Below are 11,015 nucleotides of genomic sequence, written 5' to 3' on the forward strand. Positions count from 1 at the left end.
ACCCCGCCCCGGTCCGCGAACGCCCACCCCCTGCCCCTTCCCCAGAGCCAGACCCGGGCTGAGCCCTCCGCTGCCGCCGGCTCCCATCCCTGGGGCCGCGCCGACCTCCGCGAGCTACTTCCCGCCGCCGGAGAGAAGCCCCTCCACAAAGGAGCGAGGCAGCAGGAGGCAGGGGACACACGCACGCCCGGCCGCTCGGTCCGGATGCGGTGAGCCCCCCGCCTCGCCTCCGGGGCCGCGTCAGTGCAGGAGGGAAGAAGCGGAGCAGCGGCGGCGGCTCTCCGGCTGCCACCATGGGCTGCTGCACGGGGCGCTGCACGCTGATCTTCCTCTGCTCGCTGCAGCTGGTGAGTGCCGGGGTACGCTTCGGCTTCGCGGGAGGTGGGCAGGGACGGGCGCTCTCCCCCCCGCCCCGGCCACGGCCGCCGGGGGCGCGGAGCGGCGCTGAGCCGGCCCCGGAGCTGTCCGCGCCCGCCGCCCCGACGGCGCACCCTCCCCGCGCCCCGGCCCGTAAGTTTCGCGGTGCGACGCGGCGTGGGGGGAGAGCGGCCCCGTGGCTGGGGGACGGATAGGGTCGGCAACCCGGGGAGATGCCGCGGCGCCCCAGTCCGGGCGGCTGTCAGCGCTCCCTGCCTGAGGGAAAGCGGGCTCCCCCGCCCTGATGTCGCTTCGAGACGGTGTCACTCCCCGCTGGGTGCCGGGCAGGGGCTTCCCCCGTCTGCTCAAAGTAGAGGACGAGGGGAAGAACGAGGCTGACGATGCCCTCGGTCGGTGCCCGCGGGGCGGCGGTGGGGCCGGACACTGCTGGGCGCTGCCGGTGCGGTGGGAAGATGCGGGGACCGGCATCGCCGCCTCTTTCTTTTGCTATTTTTCTTAACCCTTGTAAAAACGGCGTGTGCCGGCTCTCACCCGTGACTTTTCTTGGGATTCCTTTCCTCTGATTAAGTATTCCTCAGCGTGCAGAACGGTGCCGCTTCTTTTCTTTGTTTAGTGGAGTTGGTATATTTATTTTAGAGAAAAGAGTTGTTGAGATAAATCACCGCCAAACAACAATAATCTTTCCTCTGGCTCATTAGCAGGATGATAAAATAATGCTTTCCCCTTAACGGTAGTCCCTGGTCCCAAGAGTGTTTTAAAAGATTTTTCTCTTTTCTAGTGACTCAGTGTCATCATTTTGCCACATGTTCTCTCTTAAAATGAGTGCTATTCCTAAAGTGTGTGTGTGTCTGTAAAAGAGAAAAGTGGGATGCATTTAGTTGGGGAGGGTGGGGGGTGTTTGTATTTGTAATCCTTTGCGATTTTTCTAGTTTTCTCTTACAGCACTTTGAAATGGCTTCTGTTTCAGAGGTAATACTCTAGAAGTAATTGTACATACTGCATTTATTTGAAGATCCTCTTTCATTTGCAAGGCTTTGTGCCAGGTTCTTAGCCTGTGTAAACTGGTGTGTCTCCATTGTTTCCAGTGTGAGCCTGGACCTTATTCAGATGTGCTTTAGAGTGATGGGCTTAGTGTGGTACAAGTAACTCAACGGCACAACCATGCCAAAAACCAGAGGAGGCATATGATTTGTACTTGTAGTGTAAGGAAAGTGTTCTTTATACATTGCTGTTATTTTTTATTCCTTGTTTTGTATCAGTTTTGTGCTAAAGACTGCAGCAGAATTGCTCCTGATTTACATCATGCATGTGGGAGGGGAAACAAACCCTATTCAAATATATCTCTTTTCCAGTTATGAGGATTATAATGACTGTATTTACTATTCTGTAGAATTACTGGGAGGCTATAAAAATTGAAGTAAAGTGTGAATGGCCAGCATAATCTGCAGAGAAATGCATAAAAAGTCTTTCAGGAAAAGAGTCGTGTTTTATAAAGACCTATCAGATGATATAATGACTTTCAAAAATTACTTAAAGGCATAGTTTTTTCTGCTGTACTTACCTGCTTTATAGTGATGTTCCACTGTTATATCGACATATTTTAGGTGCTGATAAATGTCTGTACGGCAAAATGCTGTAATTTTAATTTGTTTTCATTTAAAAATAGAAGTCTTTCTTTATATTCAAGAAGTAATCTGGAAGATATTATGTTCTGGTTCTCACCAATTTATTTTTGTTAATTTTTTTGCAGTAGCCTGGAGAGGACATGGCTAGGATGTGGGGGCTATTCTATACTACCTCACATCATTGCCAGGGGTGGAGGAAAAGGAGTCTGTTCCAGGAGAATGAGCTCCTTCCGGTTGGGCTAGCGTGGCATCAGTCCCAAGCTAGAGAGAGCGGTGGGGTGGCCCCAGTTCCAAGCCAGAGGGAGCATGGCTGCATGGCTGTGGTCTGGTGGGGCTGGGGTGAGCATTTTGCATGTGAATCACTCTCTCTTTAGTACACTTTTGTTATTAATATTGTTGATGCTACTGTTCCTTTTCTTATCTCATTGCTGTTTCCAGTAAATTGTTCTTATCTCAACCCACGATCTTTGCCTTTTGTGCCTCTAATTCTCCTTTCCAGGCACCTGCAGGGAGAAGGGAGAAGGGAGAGAGGCAACGAGGAAGTGGCTGCATGGTTTGGAGAGTCTCAGTGGGAGAACTAAGTTGGAGAGTATCATTCCTGAACTACTACACATGAACTTAAAGCTCAGATGCTTTCCATGATCTCAGTGGTGGCAGTGTTCAGTATATATATGTAGAAGTTATCACCACAGGCAGTTTTAGACCTTCTTTGAATATCTTAGAGGTCATGATTATAAAACATATGCAGCAAAACTGCATCCCAGGACATTACTGTCATTAAGTGAGATTTATTTTACTTTGCATCCGCTTATGGAGAGGTGAAAGAGATACTAGTGTTTGTAGACAATATTTAGATTAAATCTTGCAAAATCTGATCACTTGTGCCAACTTGTAGAATTTCAGAAGTACTGATGATTTATATGACTTGAGGAAAAACTTTAAAAAGGAAACAGATGGGCACATATTTTAAAAAAGTTGTTTATGTTAGTCATGTTCTGGTCATGTCAGAGAAGGGCCTGGGAACAGCTCAGGCTCAGCCTTCAGATTAGCCTTTAGATATTACCTGAGAAAGAAATATCTTATTAAATACAGTTGGCAACACCTTTTATAGCATGCATGTACTATGTAGATTCTCTTCTGTATAAGATGGGAGTAAAAGTAAAAAAGCCAGATCCCTGGAGACATGTTCATAAACAAGATTTGCTTCTTGTTCTAAAGAAGAGTGCATTGTTCAGTGTCCTCAAAACACAGTTTCCCGATTCTTTAAAACTTTTGTCTTCTGTAACTTTTGTCTTTATCCCAGCGACATATAAACAAATAGCCTAGGCAAAAGTGAAGAGAAAAACAGTTGTTGCATTACTGTGAGTAAAATATCCTTTCTCTAATGTTAACCCATTAAGTGCATTAACTTCAAGAAGATTTGTTTGTAATTTTCAGTGCTGTTTGTCAGTTATGTTTTAATCCATGAAAGTGGAGGTTTTTGACTGACACCTTTTACTTTTTTGTAATAAACACATTTAAATGTTGAATTCAGTAATCCTAAGGACAGTCTGTAGTTAGTCTTCTATCATTTCATAATAACTTCATTTGTAAATGGCAATCCGTATCATTATGTGTAATACAGAATTCTGGAAAAAAATCATTGAGATGGAAGTGTAGGTGGCACAAGTTCAGGAAGAGCTTCTAGTCACTTTCAGGGTTTCCTTGGACCACTTCAGGTGGATTCAACTTCTGAAAACCAAGAAAATTTTGTGTAAGGAGAACTGTGTCTTACCCCACCACCCCTTCTTGATCTTTTACTGTTTTGCTCTTCCTGACTGAAGCATTGTCATATGCCATTGCCAAAGGTGTCTGAGCAAAGAACACTGAAGTGTATGTGTATCTTTGTGTGCATAAATATGTCATTAAGATTATTAGGAGCTATGTACACGTTGGGAAAATATATCATAAGCACATACGGATCCTTTGGATTACAGCCATAATTCTTACTGGTGCCACTAGAAGTCTGAGACATTGGCCTTGTCTGTACTAGAAAATTAAACCAGCTGGCAGAGATTGTGCCTGTGCTATTGCAGACACCATGCCATAAAACACTGCAAGATGAAAATGTTTGGAAAAGAAAAGAAATTCAAAAACCATTAAATTCTGAAAGGGGTAAATTGACAATAAATTGTATCAAGATGTAGCTGTGTGAATCCAATTGGTGTTAATAAATGTCACACAGGGAAAAACTTCATGCTGCTTTGAAAATATATTTCTGAGAAACTACCTTTGCAGGATAATGTTGTTTCAACATTTTCAATGAGTGGAAGTTTTTGGGACCTAGAAGTATACAGATAAATGAACATAAAGAACTCTAAATATGAAGATGGTGAATGAGATTTTCAAAGTGGTGAAGGGATGGTTGTGGAAAGTGTGTGGCTAAGACCCTTCATGGTTTTGACAGTTTCATTTTATGTGCTTATTCTTTGGCTCCTCTGCACTGTGTTCCTTCTGTAGATCCTGATTTAGAAGTGTATGGTTTATCCAGTTATAGCTAGTGTAAAATAGGCTGTTCCCTATTTAACCTGTTACTTTCCAAATAATTAAAGTGTCAGCAGGCCACACTGGAAAATTATTCCAGTGGAAACACAACTTCTGTGTACTAAGTTTGACTAGTGATTGTTTGGGAAGCTCAGTTGATCATTTTAATAGCCTAATCCCTTTCAATATTCAGAAGATTTATATTTATGATTGCCATTATCATTAATTATATTGATGTATGTAAATCCTTACATTTGGAGATGAGACTGTATCCATTAGAATGAACAATAATGTTTCGTCATTTGTTACTGGACCTCATGGAATTTCAGCAGTTATGTGGGGAAGTGATATGTGTATGTATCATGCATAGATTTTCATCTCATTTTTAAACACTTTAGAGCTGGACACTCTATGACTTTGACTCTCGATGCTTGTATGTTAGAACTGACAAATACCAGTTATTCAGTTAACAGCTCAGGGATTCAAGGGAATTGATAAATTTGAGAAAGTAAAATCTTTGAACCAGTAAATTGCTGAACTTTTTATGTTGATAAAAGAATCACCAGCCCATTGATCTGGAGATGAAGCATCTGTCCGCTGATAAAAGAGGAGGAAGTTGAGGGAGTGCCTATTGTACTAGCAGGGATGGAGAAAGCTTGGGATTTTAGCCACAAACAATGCCCTGGTTGCAGGGTGTTGCACTTTCTGTTATAGCAGCTGAAGTGTGAATGGTGTTTTCCTCTGATAACTCGAATGACATCCCCAAAACATGTAACCATTGCTGGTGGCTGTACCTAAAAGGCTGATATGCTTGTGTTGTGGGTGTATAGTTGCATTTAACCTTAACATTGGAAATAATACACTATATCCAGTAGAACTACTTGAGTTAGATACTCACAATCCAAAAAACATACGATATTATACACTTTTTAGGATCTTTCTCATCAGGAACAAGAGAGTAAAAACTAACACTGTTTTCCACTTTGTGTTTTTGTTTTATTTTTCAAAATCGTTGGGAGTTATCTGTTAGTAGAACACATGTTCTGAGCTCATCAGCCCTGTAGGATTTAACCTCTCCATGCACCAGAAATTCAGCTTCAGAAGTGAAATCCTCTCCTGCTGAAACTGCATGTAAGACTTCTTTCTGTTCAGTGTTCCAAAGTTAGAAATTCAAAACTTGAGGAACCATGAACTTTCAGAGCCCTCTGAAATTTCTGAACTGGGTGAATTTCTGAAAGGAATCATGTAGCTCTTGCTTAGTTTTAGGCTCCATCCACCACAGCAGGCTATTTTTCTACAATTCCTGGCTGCTCTATGGCTAATGGTTAATTGTCATATAAACATTTGATAAATACATTTATAGTGATGAAGGGAAGGAGTCAAGATGTCAATGATAATAAGGACAATTAGTACACTGAAAATTGTGAATAATATAGCTGTTCTTCCTATTTATAAGATCAGTAAGCTTTGTAAATAGTTATTTTAAGAACATTCGGATATGCTGCTGATCTGCTTCTATTTCAAGATATGCTACATTCTACCTAGACCCCATTCTTGGGACTAGGAAACAAATATTGTGGTTTGGAAAGTCATTGGAATTCAGGATAGTATTGTTGGATCTAAATAGAATTTGGGTAGGACTTGCAGAACTTGAACACTTTGTAGGTTTATTTTTGGAGATCATATGGGATTGACTGCATTTGCAGTTGTTAAGGTGGTGTTTTAATCTTGCTAATTTTGTCAGGTTTGGAACTGAAATAAAAACTTTTAAGACTAGGTAATCTTAGCTCATGTTTTTCTGTATCTTACTTGCATCTTATAGGTACAAAGAGACCCTTTTAGTTTTAGGGCCAATCTAGTAAATTGACAAATAAGTAATAAAATCACAATTCCTTAATTTTTCAGGTAAAAGTGTTGCATTTTGGCCCCCTATAATATACAAATTAATTTTCACATAAATAAATGAATTTAATTGATTAGATGACCAAACAGATATTCAAAGCAGTCTCACCAATCATTGGCCCTGATATTGTACAAGAAAAGTGATTGGAGGTTTTGTTCTTCACTTGATAAGAACTGGAGTAAATTAATGCATTCCATACTTGCTAAGATGATTACTTCTTGGATGTGCTCGGTGAAGTGGGGAGGCAAAGGACCCAGGATGCAACACAGAGGAAATTCTGATTGAATACTAGAAGAAAAATCATAGTCAGATTATTGGATCATGTTTTTGAAAGAAGTTTTGGAAACTCCACCCTTGAATAAATTCAAATCAAGCTGAACATAGCTCTCAAAAACCTGATCTAATTGAAGTTTATTTGATGTCAAATTTGGCCCTGCTATGAATAAAGATTTTACCAGATGAACTCTAGAGACTCCTTGCAACTTAGGTTATCCTGTGCTTGTATGATCTTACCAGAGCATAAGGAATAAGGGTCTTCAATTCTTTATTAGGAGGGTATTTAAAATACACAGTAATTTGAGTTATTTTGAAATAATTAGTTTCTTAATTTGTTGTGTTTATAATGCAGTGGAAATAGGCTTGATACGGCAATAAAAATTCTAGTATTCAGTTGTATCTCTTGGTGTCAAACTTTGGTGTTTAAGTAAATGAGAAGTACCTGTGACGGCCTTGAGATTTATTATTTCATAAATAACAGTGCTGTGATACAATGTAGTATATCAGATCTTTCAAACTCATTAATATTGATGCAAAATATATTTCATTCAGTCAGTCTTGTAATTAATTGCTAAGCAGTCATTTTGGGGCAAAAACCCTGTTATTTCTGTCTGTATAGGGAAATGAACTGCACAGTTTTGGTTCTAGGTGACTAATACAAAGGAGAGTAATAAGTGACTGTGTGGCTCAGGAGACTGATAATATAATACAGAGTCTTTTACCTCTAGGTCACATTTTGAAATTCACTGCAGGCTAGATGAGGGCAAATGTCATTATGAAACGTTTATATCAAATGATACTGGTCTTGCTATAGCGTCAGTATAAAAATGTCATCTTAATATAGAGATTGGTCCTAATTTCCACCTTTCATATTATACAAGAAGGGTGAATATTGTTGAGCATGGTACTGTGAAGACCAAAGTGATGTTTTTGCCAAAGTTTCTTTCACGTCAGCTTGTCAGGGGTCCTAGCATGATAGTGCAATGAAGTTTGCACCACTGCCTTAGCTCATACTGGACATGGTATCTTTGTAAGCTTTATAACTGACATTAAATAAAAATGACGAATAATGTTATTTGCATTGTTTTTGTGTAAATTCAGTCTTTTTTGTTGGTCAGAAAGAAGACCATTTATTACTACTTTTTATTCAGGCATTATTATTTATTTAAAATTCAGGCAGTAGCAAAGGGAAAGTTTGAATGTTGAAGCAGCTCGGTTTTGTCCAAGATGAAACAGTTTTCTCCATCTCTCATGAGCAGTTAATGCACACCTTCCTAAAGGGTGTGCCAGCAGGTTTTGGATCAGACACTTGTATGCTGAGTGAGACTTGCAATTCCTTGACACAGCTGTGCCAGCAGCACTATGACAGGTTTTACCGTGTCATGGGCTTTTTTTTTCTTCCATCTGTGACCAGTGAAATCTTTGTAGTCTAGCTATGGATCTGTGCCTTTGGCAGGTCTGTAAAGGACAGTGGTAAGTGGGATTATCACTGTACTCTGATCTCAGGAACATACAGAGTACTTAAGACCCTGGTAATGAAATGGTAGTAAAAGATTTTATTTTAGACCTTTTACTTTTTACTATACTTCCTTATCATCTTGTCTTTCTTCAAACACAGCCCTATCTTGCATGTAATCTCAACTCAGATGGATTTTTTAATGCTGTGGTGATTTGGGACTTGTTCTTACAAGTTGCTGAATGCCCTACAGCTCTCATTAAAGTTGCTGAAAGTCATTCTTTCACATATAGGCTCCTTATAATGGCAGGTTCAAGCAAAGGTAGCAGTGAACTTCTTCCACCTGGTGAATGCCAGTAGTACAGTAAAAGAAAAGGAAAAAGGAAAATTTTCTGCTTAATACAACAGCCAGTTTTGGACAAATACCCCTTACAGAAATGAATGTTGTAAAGAAATAAAATTGAAAATTTTATGATATGCAAAAGGAAGATAATTGTAAACCAATTATTTATGTTGAGGGTTAATCTTGAATAGTCACACTTGGTTCTTCCACAGGTCTCTCCAAAGGGGATTGATAGAAAGGTGGGTGTGGTTTTTTTTGTTTGTTTTGTTGGTTTTTTTTTTGGTTGGTTTTGGTTTTTTTTTTTGGTTTTGTTTAGTTTCATCAGTACAGAAGTTTTGGCTGAGAGTAGGTATAAATGTATATAAAGGGTATATGCTTGGCAATGAGCCGAATGGAATTCCCTGAGGAGGGTTTTGACACACACCAAAGAAACTGCAGATGTAGCAAAGTAGAGTAATACTTAAGAGATGAAGCATGAGCAGAAAGATCCTGAGATGCTTTTGTAGTTAAGGAGATTATGTGGGAGCATGGGATGAAAAGTATAGAAAGGTGTGTTTAGATGAATGTAAAAAAAGTGGGATGTGGAAGCCCTTTTCATCAGAGAGAAGAAGGTTGCCTATGTGTGTGGGAGGAATTCCTGCCTAAGGTTTCACTGAAAATAAGATCTTAAGAAAAAGATTTTTATTTATCTTTTCTAACATACTGCTGCTGCTGCTAAGCTAGTTTCTCACTATTCTGTTGTAAAGTTACTGTGTTAGTGTCAAACCCTTTGAATAAAAAATGCCAGGGGAGCAAAATCTTATGATGATGATATTTTCTAGGGAGATTGGAATGACTGGCATGTTTCTCATCCAACTCTAGTTTTTGCCTGTGGTTGAGCCTTGAATACTCTGTGTTGTCCTGGGAATGCTGCAACTTCACTGCTCTGTTGGCAGTTCCTGGAATCTCCTGTGAGCAAAAGTGCTCCTGGAGCTTAGGAGCATGCAAGTGAAGCTTAGCACAAGGTACAGTGGAATGAGTAGACATGTAAATACCTAGAAAACAAAAAAAACCACCTCCCGGTTAAGTGCAGCTTCTTATATGGACTGAAAAGAGCTCATGTCTAAATGCATTTTGGAAAGAAAATTCTGTTAAAATGGAGTGCATAGAGAAACATTCTTCTGGGAGCTTAGTCTCCACAATCAACGAATAAAAAGTTGAAGAATTCTAAAGCTGGAAACTGTAGTGCATTATAATACAGGAATGACATCACAAGAATATATTGTTTTGCGTCTGCTGGCGAGCTGTTTATTTTTCCTGCTAAAAGCATGCTGTATCTTTCTATTTCTGAGTAAGCAGGGTGTTTAATTTCTCTAATATGTGTTTGTTTCATGAGTTAAGTAGACATCACCAGGGCAAGTGTGTTTGTATTTTAAGTGGAGCAGAAGCCTTGCTGCTCCTACTGATTGAATAATTTGCATCACAGAAACCTGAAAAGCCTCTCTGTCCTCTAATGCAGATAGAGCTACTCATAATACTCAAGATAGATGGTCTTCGCTTGGAGATCCCCCACGCAACTGAAGATTCTTTAATCAGACTATAGTCAGTGAGCTGTACATTTGTAAAATACCTGTTTTAGTGTACCTACCAACATGGGCATTTGGGAAGCCTAAAAAATGCCCAAATTTGGAAGACAATTTACCTCTGTTTCCAGTTCTTATGTTGGTTAGAGTCACAGATTTGTTCGCAGCCTCATCCTTCTGATAAGCCATTTCTGTTCACAGCAAAAGGAAGCTCTTTGCTCGAATGCCTAGCTGTGAAATGATACACTATTTCCATTTTCATGTTAATTTTTTTTTCCTGGAGCCAGATGATTTACTCCCAACTCTCCTCCCAGTATTTCAGAACAACTTCTAAATTCTGATCTTCATCTGTTTATCATAGTAAGATTCAGACCCTGTTCCCCAAACCAGTCAAGACTGTTAAAATTCACTTGTGATTGTAAATAGGCCCTGTATGTTGTTCTTATCCAGGTGATTTGCAATTATACAGCGTAAGTTTTCTTTAGTTTTATAGTTGCTACAGTTACTTGTAGTTCCTCACATGATGTTGGTTGCACAGTATTATGAAAAGGTCTGGTTAGTTCAGAAAAGAAGGAAATAAGAACAAGTGATAACAGATAGATGAGCTAGTAGTGTTATTTACTGTAATGCAGTTATTAGAGCACTTGCAGTGGGAGTGTTAGGATGGACTGAAAAAATGCTTCCAAGCCTGGATTTACAGTGAAAAATTAGATATATGAGTGGCAGTAGCCTACATCCAAACTTCATTCACATGTCAGAAATTAGTTTAAGTACATTGAAATATATTAGATGCACGTTGTATATTACTAATGTATAATTTAGTCATAGTGGTTTGGTGAAAGCCAAAGCTGACTGAGTTGTGCCAGAAGTAACCACAAAGTGCCAAAGTTTATTTAAATTGGACTAAATTATGATGCCCATCATTTCTCTGTTTTGTTTCATGAGTTAG

General features: G+C 39.8%; 1 protein-coding gene across 3 annotated transcripts in view; it reads left to right on the plus strand.

Moving 5' to 3' along the window:
- The first annotated feature begins 293 nt into the window (after positions 1 to 293).
- NKAIN3 (sodium/potassium transporting ATPase interacting 3) overlaps positions 294 to 11,015 on the plus strand; it is a 346,639-nt gene continuing 335,917 nt past the window's right edge. For all 3 annotated transcript variants that reach the window (XM_069004845.1, XM_069004846.1, XM_069004847.1), the window contains exon 1: positions 294 to 347. In XM_069004845.1, coding sequence (XP_068860946.1) covers positions 294 to 347 — 54 coding nt within the window. The remainder of the gene's footprint in view (positions 348 to 11,015) is intronic.

This window comes from Aphelocoma coerulescens, chromosome 2 (assembly GCF_041296385.1).
Source record: "Aphelocoma coerulescens isolate FSJ_1873_10779 chromosome 2, UR_Acoe_1.0, whole genome shotgun sequence".
In the NCBI taxonomy this organism is placed as follows: Eukaryota; Metazoa; Chordata; class Aves; order Passeriformes; family Corvidae; genus Aphelocoma; species Aphelocoma coerulescens.